General features: G+C 38.2%; 3 protein-coding genes across 3 annotated transcripts; all 3 read right to left on the bottom strand.

The window, feature by feature from the left end:
• Window positions 1-613: 613 nt before the first annotated feature.
• Window positions 614-2,716, bottom strand: LOC147558462 (H/ACA ribonucleoprotein complex subunit 4-like). The gene has a single exon (XM_086660125.1). It carries the CDS (start codon window positions 2,494-2,496, stop codon window positions 823-825), a length of 1,674 nt encoding a protein of 557 aa, XP_086516251.1. The 5' UTR covers window positions 2,497-2,716; the 3' UTR covers window positions 614-822.
• A 7,140-nt stretch (window positions 2,717-9,856) lies between these two features.
• On the bottom strand, window positions 9,857-13,745 carry LOC147558463 (uncharacterized). Its single transcript, XM_086657507.1, has 9 exons — window positions 13,695-13,745; window positions 13,439-13,555; window positions 13,183-13,299; window positions 12,927-13,043; window positions 12,671-12,787; window positions 12,436-12,516; window positions 12,195-12,275; window positions 11,301-12,076; window positions 9,857-11,149 (listed from the first exon to the last, which is right to left on the bottom strand). The coding sequence occupies exons 2-9, from the start codon at window positions 13,552-13,554 to the stop codon at window positions 10,110-10,112; spliced, it is 2,445 nt and encodes an 814-aa protein (XP_086513633.1). The 5' UTR covers window position 13,555; window positions 13,695-13,745; the 3' UTR covers window positions 9,857-10,109.
• Window positions 13,746-15,799: 2,054 nt separating this feature from the next.
• On the bottom strand, window positions 15,800-17,801 carry LOC147558464 (large ribosomal subunit protein eL36y-like). The gene is made up of 4 exons (XM_086660140.1): window positions 17,600-17,801; window positions 17,211-17,319; window positions 16,899-17,098; window positions 15,800-16,003 (listed from the first exon to the last, which is right to left on the bottom strand). The coding sequence occupies exons 2-4, from the start codon at window positions 17,310-17,312 to the stop codon at window positions 15,973-15,975; spliced, it is 333 nt and encodes a 110-aa protein (XP_086516266.1). The 5' UTR covers window positions 17,313-17,319; window positions 17,600-17,801; the 3' UTR covers window positions 15,800-15,972.
• Between the last annotated feature and the right edge of the window lie 2,952 nt (window positions 17,802-20,753).

Raw genomic sequence — 20,753 nt, forward strand, 5'->3', positions numbered from 1 at the left:
ACTTTAAAATCACACATATCTTCTCTCCGCCCCATACTTGAATAGCAGGAGAATCACACATATCATGGCTAGTCCATCTGCTGAACTGGTACTTGTTTCTGTCATCTTGGCACAGTTACTAGACCAATTACTGAAGTTTAGGCGACCGATCTAACCAACCGTTGCGTTATCATTACTATCCTTCACTGTAAGGACAGTTGCCACAGCCAGTAGCTTCTAGCGGTGTCGTGAGCTAGGAACCTGCGTCCTCAGTCAGAATCCTGTATAGTATAGTAGGCAGAATCACCCTTAGGCTGTTAAACTTTGGAAACGTCCTCGTTAATTTCAGTTGCAGTTTAACTATATCAACTATAAGGTTGAGCGAAGAAAAATATGAGCATATTAAGTAGCATGAACGCTAAAAAGACACTAGCACCCGGGGGAACATATCAAACTTAGCACAGTCAAGAATAGATGCTCTGAAAATTGAATGATCTTAACCTTTTCAAACCATAGTAGATTTAGCATACGAAATGAAAATTTCTGCATCACCTCAAAATATCATGCTCAAAGACATGAAAACAAAACTGAGCATTCTTTATCTTCTTCAAGTTAAATCAGATAAAGATCGATGTAGAAAGACAATAAAGCCTAAATAAAACCAGTTTCTGATGCATATTCTAGAAAGTGAAATACAGTTCTGCAGAAAAGATTACAAAACTTGTTAAAACAATAACTAAACTAAAAGGGTAAGATCAAAATATAAAAGAACATCTAGTCGAGTAGCATACACGATCCGGTGGTGGTACAGTTCCTGCAGCCTCTACTTGAGTATCGTTTCATTTACTCGTCTTGGTCAGAGTCTTTGTTTTTCTTCTTCTTCTTTTTCTTCTCACTTTTACTAGCATCTCCTTCACTCTTATCACCTTCCTCAGCTTCTTTCTCTTTCTTCTTCTTTTTCTTCTTCTCAGACTTGTCCGCTGATTCAGGTTCAACTTCTTTCTCTTTCTTCTCTTTCTTCTTTTTCTTCTCTTCAGTCTTCTCTACATCGGTAACTACTTCGCCATTTTCCTCGCCCTTGTTCTTCTTCTTCTTCTTTTTCTTCTCACCATCTTCATCAACATTCTCCTCCAATTTACGCTTCAAGCTCTTCCCATCTTCTCCTTCCTTCTTCTCCTCGTCTACCTTCACTTTCCCTGGTTCAGCAGCAGCAGCAGCAAGACCTGCAACAATAGAATCTCCACCAGTTGGAAGAACCACATTTCTCATCCATTCAGCAGGAGTATCCTCCTTAGGCTTCCCATGCTTATCCAATTTCCCTTCCGCAATCAGTTTCTTCTTCATTGAAGCTTTCGGTCCCAACCCCCATTTCCTCGGGTACATATCACGATCCATAACAACCCTCTTAATCTTTGCGACAACCCCATGATCGCAAGTTGCCATAACCGCAGTAGTCATCTCTGCAATACCCAAAGCAATCGCTTCTCCTTTCGTAGTCATCAAAACAATTTCTTCCCCATTTTCGATCCCATTCTCAAACCTCAATAACCCAGGAATCATCAACTTAGCACCATAACAAATAGCATTAACAGCGGAATCCTTAACGACTAACCTCTTATAACTAGTTAAAAGTACTTCAAGAGGCATAATAACTCTTCTCAAATAAGTCTCATCTCTAAAATTATCATAAACCCATTGGGCATCCATAACATCATGCATAGTTACCATATTATCTTTTTCGCCGGAAATACCGGATCGAACTCTCCTAAGTTCTTGCATATGAGCACCAACACCCAAAATCAAACCCAAATGAACACAAAGAGTTCTAACATAGGTACCAGCTTCACAAGAAATCCAAAAAACAACTAAATGCTTATCTGGGTCATATTCAAGAAGCTTACTTTCATAAATGGTTCGAATCCGAAGTTGTCTTTTGACAGCTGAAATCAATGGTGGTCTTTGAAAAACAGCTCCAGTTAGGGTTTCAAGAGCTCTAGCAACTTTAGCAACATCAGGTACAGCAGAATGAAGACGAGCAATACAAACATACTCTTTACCAGCACCTTGTTGAGATTTAACAAGACGGGTAGCTCGATCAATACAAACAATGAGATTACCAGTAACTTTTGGATCAAGGGTACCACTGTGACCAGTTTTTTCAACACGAAGAATACGTTTAATCCAAGCTACAACTTCATGAGAAGATGGGTTTGCTGGTTTATCAAGATTAAGAACACCATATCTGATGTATTCAGCTAAGGGTCGTTTCAGAGGAGAAAAACCTGAAGGAAGAGGTGTATAATGACCAGTACGAACATTCAGACGATCGTAGTTTTTGAGAAGAATCGGCCATTCAGATGTGTCTAAAGTTGGAGTGAAGCTTTGGGGTTTGATCAAGTAATCTTTTTGATCTGATGAAGGGAAGAGTTCTTTGGGTTCAACAACATCTTCTTCTTCTTTGTTTCTGTTCTTCTTGTTCTTCTTCTTCTCTGAACGAGAGAGTTCAACTTCAGTCATGGTGGTTTTTTTCGGTTCTTCAGAGAGAGAGAGACAGAGAGAAGAGGTTGGTTGAAAATGAAGGAGGCTGATGAAACAGAGTTGCCTCGCCTCTTCTTATGTGAAAATTTTTGTAGGATTTAGGGTTTTAGGAATTTAGGGTTTTAGTGTGAGAGAAGATTCTAACCGCGCCCTAAATTTGATACCACCAGTCCAAAACTGACACGTGCTATTGGCACACACTTGACATAGGGTTCTTATGTTGGCAACCTCTATTTTTTATGTTGGCAACCATCCTACTAAACTCATTTCTATTCTATATTTAGAGGCCTTGGGCAAACGGCCCAAAATGAGGGGAAGAATAAGGACCGGGCCCAAGGCAGTCCGGAATTAAGGATCAGGTCCAAAGTGTCAGGCCCTTGAAACTGGAAAACTGCTTGACCTTCGATTTCTATGATATTACGGATTTACCATTAAAAAAAACCGCGAAATTGACCAACTTTTGGGACAAAATCTGACGTCCAGTCAGGTTGGGAATGACTGCTCCACGCCAACGTCACTTCCCCATTACCTCGAGCCCACGCTTTTCAGTTTGGGAAACCGCTCTATCTCTCTCTCTCCATTACTCCATTACTCCTGATTCTTCGTCCACCATTAACGAAATAGAAAACCGCTCACTCTCTCTCTCTAAAAACTAGTTCAAAACTCTCAAGTTGTTCTTCATTTCGTTAGTGCAAGATCAGTGAAAGAAAAACTCTGAAGTTGTTCTTCATAAAAGGTAAGTTTTCTTTAACAAAAAGATTTAGGATTTTTGAGGGAAAAACCCTAAATCTAAAGAAAAACCCTAAATCTGACGAAAAACCCTAAATATTCCTTCGAAATCTGTTACAAATTTAACTTGGATTACTGTTTGCAGATGGTGAAGAAAAGCACTAAAACAACCTCACCAAAAAAAATCGCTACAGAGCCAGCGACGACAAGGTCGAGATCCGTGAAACAAAATAAGATGAAAGAAAAGCAACCCACTAGGAGTAGTCCGAGGGGGAAGACGAAGGTACAAAAGTCCACACTCTTTTTAATTACATGTACACGATCCAGTGATCTAGAAACTTTTTAGTTTCCATGCACAAATTCGTTTTACTTTTTCACAAAGCTTTGAAGTATTTTACTGTTACCATCCTACCTTTTTTTAGTTTCATGTACATGATCCAGATGTCTAGAAACTTTTTAGTTCCCATGCACAAAGCTTTGGTCAAGATCACTGTCAGTTTTATAACGTCCGTTTTATAGATTACTGTTAATAGATAGTTTACTGTCAGTTTTAGAGTTTCCTCTAAGTTTATTTGTTCCAAAACAGACAAAGCATACCTTACTGTACAGTAGACATTACATAATGCACTGTCAGTTTTATAGTTTACTGTAAATTGATATGTTTCAAAACAAGCAAAGCATAGCATACTGTACACTATACATTACATAATGCACTAAAAGTTTTATAATTTACTGTAAATTGATTTCTTCCAAAAAACACAAAGCATAGCATATGATAAACAATACATTACAGAAAGCAATGTCAGTTTTATAGTTTACTGACAATTGATTTCTTCCAACACTCACAAAGCATATGATACTGTACACCATTCATTAAATAATGCACTGTACGTTTTATAGTTTACTGTCGGTTTTTAAATTTACTGTAAACTCCTTTGTTCCCGCAGGAAGCTGAACCAAAAATTGTGAAGAATACCAAAGGAAAGAGGAAAGCATCCCAAGAACCAGAGGCTCCTCAACGGAAACAAAAGAAGCCAACTAAAGCTCAAGGAGAGGGAAGTGAACAGGGGGGAAAAGAGATGAAAAATCGACCCGACAAACTGAATAGCAAACTCTCAAAGGCATACAAGTGGTCCCTTCGGAAAATTTGGGACCAAATGAAGACAACTTATTTTAAGTTGAGTGACAGACAGAAGGAGTTGTTGGATGAGACTCCTTTCAAATACCTGTTGAGAGCCTTCAATGAAAACAAGCTCGATATGGCAAATCCAGTTCGACCAAACAAAGCTATCTTCGAAATCCTCAGCCTTTACAATACGAAGACTGAAAGATTCACACTTGCAGGCAAAGAGCTTCAACTGACACCAGAGGATGTGGCCCTCATCCTGGGCTTGCCAATGGAGGGGGAAATGGAAGATGTGATACCCAAAACCAAGGTATTAAGGCAACCACAGATTGACTTCTGTATCAAATATTTCGGAGAAATACCTGGTTATGTGACATGTCACGCGGTATCCGATGCTCTAAACAAAGCCGTAGACGATGAAGATGTGGATGATATGGATATTGTCAAGCTGGTAATCTTATCACTATCTGCTAATCTACTCTTTGCTTCGAGTACTGGTTACTCCATTCCCCCAATCTTCCTCAACTGCTTGGAATCGATGGACACCATAAAAAAAGTATCGTGGGCAAGAGCAGTGCACGCGTACATGATGGACAGGATCAGTTGGCACCCACATGATCCAATCAAAGCTTCTGGATGCCTAATTGTCCTTCCTGTAAGTATTATTTTCTTCACCACACTTGGTATATTCAGTGACATTTTATTGGTTATGTAATTGTTTTTATCTCTTAGTAGATCTGGTTCTGCGAGCATACTCTATGCTACGATAGAATAAGCAAGGTGAAGGATGAAGTGCCTCGATTGGTGAGATGGTCTTTGCAAGAAATCGATAAGACCTTCGATGACAAAATTCAGAATCTTATAGAGGACCAGGTAAAATCCTGCATCTAATAGTTGAAAAATATAAACGGCAGTGAAGAATTTACAATCAGTGTTCTAATGTATAAACAGGTTTATAATGTACTGTGAGTGTGGTAATTAACTGTCAGTTTTCTAATGTCTTGTCAGTTGTCTAATTTCTTGTAAGTTATGTTACTTTCTGATGTATTTTTTTAAATCTTGCAGGTATATGAAAGAAGAATCTGGCCAGAAAATGATATTGAAAGTAGAATTTTGTCAGAAGGAGAAAATCCAAAGAGCTTAACCAATTTGTTGAAAAGAATAGAGAACCAAGAAAGAGAAATCTCCCTTTTGAGACAGGAGCTGGCCAAAGCATGCGAGGAAAGAGACTCAGCTTTAAAAGCTTATTCAGATGTGCTGCAATCACAAGATAGAATGGAAACAGCAACATATGAAGGGGGTCCAAGTCAAGAACAGCTAGAACCTGAGGGGGAACAAACTGGGCAAGCAGCAAGGGAGGAAGTACGAGAAGAAAATGTAAGTGAGAGTGATGGGAGGGAAGAGCAGGATAAAGGACAGGAAAATCTAGAAGTGGAGAAGGAACAAGAAAGAAGTGCAACTGATAGTGGTGAAACTGATAAACAAGAAGAGGGTCAGGATAAAAGTGAGATAGGAAAGGATGAGGAGAGGAATAAAGAAGGAAGTGAAACTGAAAGTGAGAGTGGAGAAGAAGAAGAAGAGGAGATAGAGAAAAATGAGGGGAACCAGGAAGGTAAGGGTGATAGTGAAAGTGAAAGTAGTGAAGAGGAAGAGGCAGTGAGAGTAGTAGAGAAAAAAGAGGTTAATAAGGCAGGGGAAAGTCAGATAAGTGAGAGTGAGAACAACAGTGAGAGTAGTGAAGAAGAACAGATGGAGATAAATGAGGGTAAGAAGGAAAGTGACAGTGAGAGTAGTGAAGAAGAAGAGACAGTGAGAGTAGTGGAGAAAAGTGAAATTACTAAGGCAGGAAAAAGTCAGATAAGTGAGAGTGACACCGACAGTGAGAGTAGTGAAGAAGAACAGAGGCAGATAGATGAGGGTAAGAAGGAAAGTGACAGTGAGAGTAGTGAAGAAGAAGAGACAGTGAGAGTAGTGGAGAAAAATCAGATTACTAAGGCAGGGAAAAGTCAGATAAGTGAGAGTGAGACCGACAGTGAGAGTAGTGAAGAAGAACAGAGGCAGATAGATGAGGGTAAGAAGGAAACTGAAATAAAAGAAAAAAAAGGAGAAGAAAGTAGTGAAAGTGATGAAGACAAGACTGAGAGTGAAGAAGAAACTGTGAAAGACGGTCAAGCAGAAAAAAGTGAGAGTGAAACAGATGATGATGATGAATCGTCCGAGTCAGAGGATCATGCAAAGAAGCAAAAGCATGCCGGCAAAGGAAAAGGCAATCTCTAATTTTCGATTACAGTCAAACTCATTTCAATCAAACTTAAATAGTACTAAAGAGTAGTTAAGGATAGGAGGTTTTATGACATGTCTACTGTTAGTGGTTATCGTATTAAAATAGCTTGAACAAAGGTACTTTATGACATATTAGGTGGTTTCCTTTTAGTGAAGGTTTTTATGAACTTATGTTTACCTTAAGAGAACTTTAATTCATGTTATTCTGCATATTGTTTAACTACATGTTACTAAACGGGTACTGGGATTTAGTTTACTGATCGGGAACTTTACAATGCAGCCTCAGTTTTTTTGTTACTTGTAAATTTTAAAATATCAGTTACATATATTAATTCCCGAATACATAAAAACAGATAAATACAAAGAGAAGGAGGGAAAAGATGTGAGAGATGAGCTTTGGGGCAAGGACGTTAATTTATCGAGCGACGATGACTCTTGGCTTCAAAGGATTCATAATAGAGAGGAAACACTTAAACTACAACAAAAAGATCAATTGTTAAAAGGTAAGATTCACAATTTTTTGATTGAAGTAGATGAAGTTTATGTTATTATAGTGATTATAAATTATTTAACAAACCTAATCTCTAACATTGTATTAAAAAATTGTAGCAAGTGAAGAGAAGGGTAATACAATCTCCAACAACCAACTAACGGAACCAAGCTTTGATCTGGGAATTGAATGCACACAAATAGTGGTTTGGACACCACCAGAAGAGGGGATCAGCAAACGTAATACTTCAGATGTTTTGCAGACACCACCTAATTCTGATTTTGCAGATATAATAAAAATGGGCAAAGAGTCAGTCCAAGAAGTGCTAAAGAAAACTGTTTCCCCTCCAAAGAGAGTGGCAAGCAAAGGAGAATCAGGGTCAAAGGCTCTTCAGAACTCTCTTATAAGAAGGGTGAAGCAAAACCCACGTGTGCGGAAAGCGACATTCAAGGCAGATAAGGGAAAGGAAATTGTGGCTGTGGAACCCATGAACTTGAACAAAGAAGACAAACAGAGCTTAGGGGACTGGAAAATAGGAGGGCTTTGGCCTTATGTGCTTCAGAAAGAAAGACCTCTACTGCTAGAGTTCTGCCAGAAAGGCTGGAAAAAGTAAGTTTCTTGTAAATATTTTAATTTATTACACATTTGCAAGTGTCACGTACATTATTGAATGTCTCGTAAATTTTGAAATGTACGGTACAGACTGGAGGTGTGGAACAAAGATCAAGAACACCGTCTAACTGGAAAAGAGTTAGATGATCTAATGATGTATAGAGAGTGCGACTCTCAAATCATCGATTGGTTTGCAGACCACCTTCACAGCAGGCCAGATAACAAAAGCAAAGAGATCATATTCTTGTCAGCCTTGATCTACGTAAGATTGCTTCGAACTTTTTGTATTGTGTTACTGTCAAATATTTCTTAAAATGTATTATTGGTAATTTGCAGACGTTGATCAACCAGAAACGGCACCCCGATACAATAACTGCAAATTTGCAGACCAGAATTAAGGAGCAGTTTATCAGAGGCCATACCTCAGTGTTGTGTGTTCCAATTAACACACCATACACCAATGATGCATACTATGGTTACCACTGGACGCTTCTGGTGTATAGGTTCCATGAAAATGATTGGATACACTATAATTCACTAATCAATGATCGACAACTCGCTCAAACGTGCAACAAGAATGCAAGGGAGTTTGCAATAGTCCTTGCAGGTGTGTTAAATGAATTGAACTACGGACGAAAACGACTGAAGAAAAAGATCCCATTTTTAAGGGAAGAAGAATGTCCACAGCAAGGGAAAGAGTAAGTCCCATTCACTTTCAGTTTTATAATGTCCGTTTTACAGTTTACTGTCAGTTTTAGAGTTTACTATAATATGATTTGTTCCAAAACACCCAAAGCATACCTTACTGTACACTAGACATTACAGAATGCACTGTCAATTTTATAGTTTACTATAAATTGATTTGTTCCAAAACACACAAAGCATAACTTACTGTGCAGTAGACATTACATAATGCACTGGCAGTTTTATAACTTACCGTACTCTAGACATTGAATTGTTCTCTTCTTTACTTCTTCTAATGGCTACAACTTGGTATAATGAAAATTTGTTTTTATCCTGCAGACCGGACTGCGGTCTTTTCGTAATGCTGCATCTGGAAAGAATATTCATAGACAGTCAAGACTTTCGCATGCCAGGCAGTTGCACGCAGCCCGAACAATTTAGCGACAGAGCTAGAAGAATGAGAACGGAGGTGACGTACAAAATTTTAAGGGAGTCACAAAAGGCTTGGAGTAAGATGATGTAAAAGGAGGGGTTATAATTGTAAAAAATGTTGTGGAAATGTTATTAACTTATGTTGTACTCAAAAATACTTCTGTTTTGTATTATCCCAGAGGTATTTTACTTCAAAATACTTCTGTTGTACTGAAAAAATGTTGTGGAAATGTTATTAACTTCGACCAAAGGTATTTTAGTTAGACGATGTACTGTCAGTTTTATACTTTACTGTCAATGTTTCTGTTCAAATACACATACAACATACATTACAGGTAGAAGCCTTTACATAATCTACTGCCAGTTATTTAATGTACTGTCCGTTTTATAATGTACTGTCCGTTTAGTGGTGGACAACGAAACTTTCTTAAGGGTAAAAACTTGTACAGCTTAGACTCCATCATTATGTAGAATTTCGACCAAAGGACACAAGATGTGAAAAGGTACTCAATGGTTAGAAACAATCAAATACACATACAACATACATTACAGGTGGCAGGCATTACAAAATCTACCACCAGTTATCTAATGTACTGTCCGTTCTATAATGTACTGTCCGTTTAGTGGTGGACAACGAAACTTTTTTAAGGGTACAAAATTGTAAAACTTAGACTCCATCTTTATGTACAATTTCGACCAAAGGACAGAAGATGTGAAAGGTACTCAATGGTGTATGTGTATTTGTATGAAATTAGACTCCAATCAAATACACAAACAACATACATTACAGGTAGAAGGCATTACATAATTTACCGCCAGTTATCTAATGTACCGTCCTTCCTATAATGGACTGTCAGTTTGGAGGTGGACAACGGTACTTTTTTAGAATGTACCGTCCTTCCTATAATGTACTGTCCGTTCTATAGTTTACATAAATTTACTTCCGGTTATCTTATGTTCTGTTCCAATAAACTTACAAAATACAATAATGTACACACAGGCATTAAAATACGTACTGACAGTTTTATAATTTACTTAAAGTTTTACAATGTTCTGTTTCGTAAACAAAACAGTTTACTGTAAAGAAACACATGTACTGCAAATCATAAAAATGTACTCTACATACACACAGTAGACAACAAAAAGAAAGTTACATTTCCAAAGGAAGTGCTAACAAAATACTGGGAACTTGAAGAAGTGCTAAACAAAATCAGATAGAGAAGTGCTAACCCATCGCTATATTGGTTCGTTACAAGATGCACGATTGTGGGTCGTCAGTTGATTACATCTGCCACAAACCCTCTGTCTTTTGGGAAAATACCCAGCACTTTCGATTCGAGTGGTGCGAGGTCTACCAGGACATCTCTTTGTGAGAGGAGGAAGAATCATTGTGTCCGGGTCATACGATTTAGGCTCATCAAACGTAGGTACAGGCTTAACGGGATGACTGTACGTCTTACAATAGGCTTCGGTAGTGAAATTGGAATCAAAAAATGAAGAGGCATCACCACCGTTCATTTTTATACACAAAATCGCATGCTCACATGGTATGCCTTCTACTTGCCACTTGCGACAAGTGCACGTCCGTAGGGCCAAGTCAACTGAATGGGAGGGCATAGACAATACCTCGTATTGAGCTTCTCCGGACTGGACGCACGTCCAACTACAAGCCACTTTGTAACGCAGTTGCATTTCTTTATCTACCTTCGGGCATAAGAAGGTAGACCAACTAGATGACTCAACTCGCCTCTCGTTCATCATATTCATGATCTTCATTCGGAGCATATCGAGCATGACTGTTATTGGCATAACTCTCTCGTCCCGGATCCAGGAATTGAAGGACTCAGACAAGGAAGAGCAAATTAAACCGTACCTTTTCCCTGGAAAGAAGGCATCTGCCCAATGAACAGGGTCGACTGAGTGCAAAAAAGCTTCACCTCCAGCCCCACCCATTACACAAATCTCCCCAGTGTATTTGCGAAAGTCTGAGGCAGTAAGTGCACGAGCCGCTTTGAACATCAATGACTGAAAATAATCTGACTTCTTGGCACCATTTCTAACTCGTAAATTCAAGTTGTTCCGCAAATGCCACACGCAGTAGGAGTGGTTGGCCGATGGGAATACATTCCGAACACCATTTAATATACCGTTATGCCTATCAGACATAAAAGTAAGTGATTCACCAATATCTATACAATTCTTCAAGTTCCCAAAAAACCAGAGCCAGTTGTGATCGTTTTCTACATCAACAACAGCATAGGCAAGAATGAAAAAACCTGCGTACAACACAATGATTGAGTATAAACATTACTGTTTCTTGTAAATGTAAGCATGTCGCGGGAACTAACAAATGAACAGATAACTATATGGTTTTCTGACAATTATAAAATGTACAGGGAACAGTTTCAAGAGAAATAGAATAATTACCGTCGTTTCCATTCTTCGCAACTGCAGCAAGAATACATCCATTATACTTTGTTTTAGCAAACGTACCATCAACAAATATCAGAGGTCTACAATGCTTGTAACCTTCTATGCATGCTCCAAGAGCAATGAAAATTCTTACAAAACGATGCGACTCTTCATCAACTTCCAGATCTATATGACTGTTAGGATTAGACCTTGACAGAGCATCAACATACCAGGAGAGTTTTACATAGGAATCAGCTTCATCACCAAATCCTATACAAATTGCCTCATTTCGAGCATGATATGAGTAGTAGTAACTCAGTTTAATACCATAATCTTTTTTGAAGGAACTAACAATATCCTTGGTGCTCTTGGTAGGGTTCTCTCTAATGTCTTCTGCAATCAATAAACTAACAGCTTCAGTCGATAGTCGAGGTTTGCGTACACCAGTGATGAAGTCTTCACAGGTGTGAACGGGGTTATAGGCTTTCAGGATAAACATAGATCTCGACTTAAGAGGAGCAACCGCGTGTATTTTCCACTTGCATTTTGTACTTTTGCAAACACAGGTGACACGATCGCGGTCATTCTTCACAAACACATAATTGTAACCGTGTTTGATTGAGTATCGACTGAGAGCCTGGCGAAATGCAATCACACCGCCAGGAAATTCTTGACCCTCATGGGTGAATACTTCAGGCCAACTCTCAGACCGGAGAGGTTCTCTTCTGACAAGAGCAGTGGAACCATCACCATGGTTAGAAGGCGGGGGTAAGAAGAAATCACTGGGCGACCTACAAAAATACACAAAGTTAAAAACCAAGAACGGAAAAACTAACTTTACATTTAATTGTGAACCAGACATTTTACAACTCCCAGTCAAAAAAAGGTATAACACACATAGTACTGTACCGATTCAACTCTTGTGGAATCATTGAAGTATATGATCGAGGCACAATTGACGAATTAGGCATGACAAAACCACATTCCAACCTGCGTAAGTTAAAGAAATATATAGATATACAGGAATAGGGAACTGAATAATGTACCGTCAACTATCAAACGACAAGGAAACAGGCGAACGGATCAGGGAGTTAAATTTGTACAGTACACTTGACCAATATAATTGAAAATATAAGGAATGAAAATGTACCGATTCATTGCTTCTGTACTCATTGACGGTGATGATCTTGACAAATTTGAAGCATTCGAAGGGAAGAATTCAAGTTCAAACCTGAATAATTACAGGAATAAGGTGAAGAGGTGAAGGAACATGTACAGAGGTGAAGGACACATGTACAGAAAACTGACCAAGTACAACACACCTTGTATAACTACGTAGGAACTATAAAGCACAACTGGAATTACATACTGACTAATAAATATACCTATTCATTAAGGGTGGTGATCTTGAAGTACTTGATGGGTAGGGACTGCAGAATTCACGATCTGCTTCACGAATGGAATCTTCATTTGACTGGGACGCCATTTCTTCTCTGCTCATTCTGCATAAGAGAGGGTCGGGAACTTTAGCATGTTCTGTAAACTATCAAAACACGAGGGAACTAACTAACGGATAAGGAACGTAAAAATGTACACTTTAGTTTAACAATAAAAACGAAAGTATAAGGAATGAAAATATACCGATTCATTATGCGTAGTGATCTTGAGATACTTGATGGGTGGAGACTGAATAATTGACGTTCTGGTTCACGAATGGACTCTTCATTAGACTGGGACGACATTTCTTCTCTGTTCATTCTGCATAAGAGAATGTCGGGAACTTTAGAATGATCCGTAAACTATCCCAAAACGAGGGAACGGGATAACGGATAAGAAACGTGAAAATGTACAGTATAGTTGAACAATAAAAACGAAAGTATAAGGAATGAAAATATACCGATTCATTAAGGGTGGTGATCTTGAGATACTTGATGGGTGGAGACTGAAGAATTGACGTTCTGGTTCACGAATGGACTCATCATTTGACTGGGACGACATTTCTTCTCTATTCATTCTGCATAAGAGAATGTCGGGAACTATAGAATGTTCAGTAAACTATCCAACGAAGAGGGAACGGAGTAACGGATAAGAAACGTGAAAATGTACGGTATAGTTGAACGATAAAAACGAAAGTATAAGGAATGAAAATATACCGATTCATTAAGGGTGGTGATCTTGAGATACTTGATGGGTGGAGACTGAAGAATTGACGTTCTGGTTCACGAATGGACTCATCATTTGACTGGGACGACATTTCTTCTCTGTTCATTCTGCATAAGAGAATGTCGGGAACTTTAGAATGTTCAGTAAACTATCCAACGAAGAGGGAACGGGGTAACGGATAAGAAACGTGAAAATGTACGGTATAGTTGAACAATAAAAACGAAAGTATAAGGAATGAAAATATACCGATTCAAAGTTGACGTGTTAAGATTAGAGATATGCAATCCAACCTGCAAAAGTTAACTAAACGAAAGTACAGACATATTGCAAAACGGGAACTGAACAATGTACGGTAAACTTGGCCACTGTATATAAACATGTACAGAAAACTGACCAAGAACAAACACTATATAACTAAGTAGAAACTACAAAATGTACAACCAACTATAAAACAAAAAGGAAACTGTATACTGACTAGTAAATATACAGATTCATTAAGGGTGGTGTCTTGAAGTACTTGATTGGTGGGCAATGAACTAGTGTTATAGTAAATCATTAGTTTCGAAGGAGTTGTTCAAAGGATCCTAATATTCATCATTTTGGTGACCTCTGTTGGAAGTACATCCATCATCTTGAAATTATTTCATTCAATGCAAGTAGATGAGTTTAAATGTTTTTGTTTAAGGAGTATTCAGGGCATAAACATGAAAGGGACAGTGAAGCAATACAAATATGAATGAGATGTAGTGTCTAACTGTTTGTCTTTAAAGAGCAGTGGACCAAAAGAAACATTAAATGATAGAGTAACATTGAAGGCTAAAAGATGAGATTTAAGAACATTAAAATGATAACATTAAATGATACCATTCAAGGCTAGAAGATGAGTTTAAATGCTTTTGTTTTTTTTTTTGTTTTTGTTTTTATTTTTGTTTTTGTTTGGGTTTAAGGAGTATTCAGGGCAGAAGATGAGTGAGGCAAAACACTAGAGTTCCCTTCAAGCCAGGAAGATGATGAACATTAAAATCACTAACCTGATGTGGAAGAACAGTAACAGTTGGTCTTTCAAAAGATGATGAGCTTCTGTCTATAAATAGAGCTAGAAACAGTTGATAGATTTTGAGCGGGACAGAAAATTTCAACCCAAAAATTTGGATGAAAAAATGGCGCCATTACAGGAGAGAGAACAGAGGATAGAGAGAGAAAGAAGAAAATAAAGGAGAGATTTGGGCGGGGAGATAAGGGAAGGAAATCAGATTAGAGAGGGAAGGAAATAAAATTGGAGATATTTTCTCCTAATTTAATGATCTGGATTTGACAATTTCGGCTCATTAATTGCCATGTCAATCGGCCATTAAGGCAGGTAAGGGAGAAGCAGGCAGGGGCAAAACGGGAAGGGAATAACCCTTAGAAACAGGAATTGTCAGATGGATCTGACATTTTGGACCTCTCCCGCAATTTGGACATGGGCTGGGGCGGAATCTAATTTACCGGGCTAATTTTGGTCCTCTCCCTCAAAAATCCATTGATGAATGAATACAGAGTAGCTATACCTGTATGGGAACCATCCTACTAAACTCATTTCTATTCTATATTGATGAATGAGAGCAAGTGTTTATCTAGTTCGGGGACCAAGTACCCCGCTTTCCCACTAAATCGGGACCAGTCAAGTACTCGACTGAGATTTGAGCGCGCAAAGTTCCATCGTTGAACAACAAAGTACAGTACACGACCAGGATTTGAGCGGGCAAAGTTCCATCGAAATGGGAAAATCATGGAAAATTACAAGCCGTGCGCAGCATCTTCGGTGTACTCATATTGAAGAAGCCCCATGTCAAATGGAGGTCAGGGGCCCTATTAAGCATCAATTATGTGATCATCTTTGGTGTACTCATAGTCTCATATTGAAGAATCCCATGTCAAATGGAGGTCAGGGGTCTTATACTGAAGAAGCCCCATGTCAAACGGAGGTCAGGGGTCCTATTAGGCATCAATTATGTGATGTTCGTACTGATAATTTGAACATAAGAGGGACGTGAGTGGAAGTCCTAATTAAAGTCATCTGATTAGAGATGGAACCCGTGATTAATTCATAGAATTATACACTAGCCGATGGGTTACACTATGTCATCGGTGACTCTTTCTCATGTTAGAAGATATTCCAAGTTGATAATATTTAGAAACAAGACCAGTAGGAGATGTTTTTACTGTTAATTTATTAGTTCTGATTATCAAGTTCATTTGGATCTGGTAAGAAGAAAAATGGCACACCCAGCAACCCAAATCTGTAGCTAGGAGTGGCTCTAAATAACAATGGTTATCTGAAGATTCAGAACAACCTTTGAAACTGAATATAAAGTTCAAAATCATTAACTCATAAAGACAAAAGTATTTCAAAATTCCAAAACTAGTTCAAGGCAATTAAGAACATCAATGTAACCAAAGTTTCTTGTCTAATTGCACTGATGTGAAATGCATTGACCTAACTAGACAAACTTCTGGTAAGATCTCTGGACCCTATCTCTCATCATTTCTTCTTCTCGGACACACCAGCAGACCTGCACGCGAAAATAAGAGAGGAAAACCTTGAGTTAGAAGCTACAGAGACGTACATGAACCAGCAATCTTTATAATCGACCAATTCACTATTAGCAACTTCTACATTTAGTAATACCATAAAAAAATCTAACCGGGTTCTCTATTTACAAATAGAAGATTACATTAGCAAAAATGTAGTTGCAGAAAGCCAGAAATATATATACAATTATTCTTACTTCTATCATTTTTCGTTATACCCGACTTATACTTCACAGAATATAGCTAGCACAGGTCATTTTTTTAGAAAAGTTGAATATGAAATTCATGACCTTTTTGATACATGTAACAAAATATCAGCCACATAGAAATAACAGGAGACCTAAGTAGTGTCGGTCGGTATATCCATCTCAGTAACTCGGGGATTTAACAGTGATGGAGGTAGTCCGAGCTAGTCCCATGCAAAATCCCCAAGCTAGTTGTTATATATGAAACTTTGAATTATTGGCTTACGTAGAAGAAATATCAGCCAAGTTGTCTTACACATATAATGGTACATATAGGTATATATGGATTATATCGTATTACTCAACAAATTGTATAAGAATGTGCTCAGAAAATGAAAAATAGGAAAGCTATAGCATGGAAACTAGAGTGAAACAAATTAGTAAAACGGTATCACGATATAACCCCCATGTATTAGTTAAATCTACATTATTTCCCAACCACAGTCAACAACATCAATTAAAAAACCGAACCTCAAATGCATCAAAAGTTTTATACTTTCAAACGTAGATCAAATCTATAAAACTGATTAAGCAATGAGCATTGAAAGGACTTCACACAGTATGCATAAATAAAACATTTCAAAGTCAAACATCATTTCAAACTTCATAGAGAAGTAAAAGAAATGCAAACCTCATTTTGCGAAGAACGTTAGACATCTCCTCTCTCTTCTTCTTGGCTCTCTTGTGGGTACCCAACTTTCTCTTGGCCACCTTAAGAGCTCGCTTATCCTTTCCGACCTTCAAAAGCTCAGTAATTCTCTTCTCATAAGGAGCAAATCCAGCAACTTCCCTAATAAGACTCCTCACAAAGAGAACCCTCTTGCTAGTTTTCTGAAACAAAACTTTCAAAATTAACAACCCAAACTGATACAAAATCAAAACACATCGTCGAAATTTATTACTGAAAAACTCAGGCAAGATTAGGGAAAGAAGAAAAAGTTACCCCTTTTCGTGCAGAAGGACGAGGAGCTAATTCCCGTTTAGTAACAATATGCCCTTTGTTTAATCCAACAAAAAGCCCTGATTTGGGCTGTTGAGGTGCCATTACTTACCTGCTCATAAAACCAATTCTAGATTGAGATACAGATTTTAGACATGATTTCAAACATCATTATGCTAATTATATTGTTCATAGCTCGTTTCATTTCTTGTTACAGATTGGTATGATCTATTTTATCAGAGTACAAGTACTAATTAGTCTATATATTATGATCAAATGTTGCTGTTCTAAAGTTCTCTTTAAAATGAGAAAACAAGAAACCCTAGAACAAGACTAACATACGGATTGTGATATACAAGAAGAAATTCATAATCTAGAACAAAAGATTGTACCTTTTGAATCAGAGATTTCCTCGGCGATTCCAAACCCTGGTTGTTTATAGTTTCCTTCACTGAGAACGATCTTAGCTCGATCGATCGCTTAAATACTAACCTGCTTCGTAAACCCTAGATACTGTGATAGTCCATGGTGGATAGAATTTGGGCTTTTAATGGGCTTTACTGATGGATATTACCCAAACTCTCTCTCCCTCTTGCGCGAGTTAGGGGTGGGAATTTTGCCCATAAGCCCGAACCCGCCCACGGGCACCCGAGCCCAACGAGGACCATGGACGCCCGCGCCCATCTCGGGCACAACCCGCCCAGCCCGCCAAATTTTGGTGGGCGGGCATGGGTTAAAACCTCTACCCGCGCACCCGCCCATGCCCGCACCCACTTAAGCTCACCCATTGATAACCAACCAAATTACATCAACTATATGGGTTGATGAAGCCCAACCGTCCATGTTGCTAGGCTTAGTTGAGATGGTAAACAATATGTTTAAGGGCAATCACACGAACCCAATGCATTTCCAATGGCCCAAGAGAATTCCTAGTTGAATACTGAAGTAGTCTTTGGCTTTGAGGGAACAAAAAGTGGGATAAGTTTATTATATCTCATGAGAATTCTTCATTAGTTTTCAATGTGAGATTAAATTCATAAAAGAAACAATACAAATAATATCTAGTTTTAATCTCACATTGTCTCTTTAGAATCAGGAAAGGTGTTTGGAGATTTTATAAAAGGAGAGGAAAAAGTGAATTTTTTTCAAGTCATGAGATTACCCGCTACCCGCCCGCCCATACCCGAATTACCCGAGCTTCTTAATGGGCTTGGGCGGGTAATGGACAAGGCAAATTTTAAAATTGCCCGCCCGATTAACCCGCTTACCCTAATAGCCATTGAAATTTTGTGCCCGACCCGCCCAGCCCAGCCCGATGCTTCAAGTGCCCATGGGCGCCCATACCCGCCCAATTCCCACCCCTATGCGCGACTATGTAAAGTGTAAAGAAAGGGTCAATTTCATTTTGGGCCCCTAAAATGACCAAATCACCAAAATGCCCCCTTAAAGTCTTAAAGATGGCCAGTTTTCTATTTGGCTCCTTTTTTATATTTTTCTGTCTTTCATTCCTTCAAATGTTACTGACATGTCATTTTCTTACTAAAATTGCCCCTCTAATTGGGCAGGTAGTGTGCGGGTATATCGGGTCGGGGTGACAGGTGCGAGATCCTGTGTGGGCCCCACCTATGCATGCCCTATATAACAGATCGGGTTTGCCCGATCCAGATATCGGGCGCCAATAAACTACATTCAGGACGGGTTTGAACGTCCGGGTTGCGGGCTCTTGGACCGAATTTCCTGTTCTAATTCAATGGGGGTATTTTGTAGATCTCCGTTGAAGATAAAATTTTTTTTAAAGTGTCTCTATTTTGACATTTAGTAAAGAGAATCTTAAAACTCGCTTGACAACTAAGACTTTTAGAGTTTTTTTTTTCATAGTGCCCACTAGAGATGCTCTCACTGAAACTACTCTCCGTTATAGTCCCAAACCTCCATTAAAAACACCAAAACCTTTAAAGTAGTTTTCATGCCTTCATAAATTCTTTTTTTGTTAATTTTGAGTCCATCGCACTTCACGAAGCCATGAGTGGAGGTATATTTTTATCTCCATCGATTCATTCTTCCCTAAAAAAGTAATTGGCCAAATATGTGTCTCTTCAATTCTTACTGATGCTCGTACTTTGGCAAAGAACTCTCCTAAAAGTAGAATTTGGATACCGCAAACCAACCTTTTTATCAAAATTAATGTTGATGCTTTCTTCAAGTAGATCAACGAAATAGGAGGAATGAGTTGTATCATTCATAATCATAATGCTCGGTTTATGGCAGCTAAAACGTCTACTATAAGAGCTAGGAATGTGAGAGAAAGTGAAGCACAAAAACAATCTTATTTGGTATACAATGGGCAACCATATGCAAGTTTAAATATATTTTAATTAAAGGTGATAACGCGGCGTTTGTCAACCATCTTATTGATGTCAAGAAACCTATCATGTGGCAGTCAATCTCAATAGGATACATAAGGAAAATCAAGAAAGTCTCCCCGCAATTCAGCCACACCAAATTCTCCCATATTATTCCTAAATGTGGCAGTTCCCCCGTAGACACTCTTGCAAAATGGGCGAAAAGAAATAATTGTACGATAAATTTCAATTATGTTCCTAATTTGCTTCCAAAATTTTATTATAATACTACGATGATTCATTAATGACTAGTACCTTTGCAACAAAATAAAGAAGAACGTCACTTGTTCACCGTAAAACCTAGATTTTAAGGGGTTTTTTAGGGCACCTGTTAATAAGCTCATTATTGACGATATCACAATATCCTTTCATCCACAGCATGAACTTTAAGTTATCAAGAGGCTTTCCTTTTGTCAACTATTTGACTTCAATGTGCTAAAATTACATGAATAACAAAATGAGTACACATAAAGAAACCTAAATTTGTTTTTTGTAGCACAAAAAGATTAAAATTGTTACTTGGCGCGGTGGACACCTATATATATACATATGTTATGAGTATTTGCAAGTATCATTTAAATCTTGTTTCCTACTACTAAAATGTGACCCCACAAGCAAAAAATCCTGGGTCCGCCACTATATGTATGAACAATCTAAGCTAGAGTTTCTGTATGTACCCAGCCAAGCATCAGAGAGAGAGAGAGAAATTAACTCTTACCCGCTTGATTTAAAGAGATGAGATGGTGGTTGTGGTCAGTGGCAAGGCCAAAAATTTCTTTTATGAGGGTACTTTTAACTAGAAACTATGTAAGAAAAGCCCAAGATTTGGGCCCAAATACGAAAAAAAAACCCACCCGGGAATAATAATGTAAAAAAAACCCAATTTTTAAACTGTTGGCAACACTTTTGAAACTATTACAACACTTTTGAAACTGTGACAACATATATAATTATGTGTGAACAAAAACAAATTTGTTCATACATTTACAAAATTGTTGAGAGCAAATACAAAATTGTTGAGAGCAAATTGTGTTTTGTTCAGAAATTTTCATAAATGTTTTGTAATTTCAAATTTTGGGTTTTTTTTGCATTATTATTCCGGGTTGGGCTTCATTTGCTATTTTGACCCGAATTTTGGGCCTTA

This window comes from Eschscholzia californica, unplaced genomic scaffold (assembly GCF_041429995.1).
Source record: "Eschscholzia californica isolate CP2 unplaced genomic scaffold, dmEscCali1.0.p SCAF_2, whole genome shotgun sequence".
NCBI classification, from domain to species: Eukaryota; Viridiplantae; Streptophyta; class Magnoliopsida; order Ranunculales; family Papaveraceae; genus Eschscholzia; species Eschscholzia californica.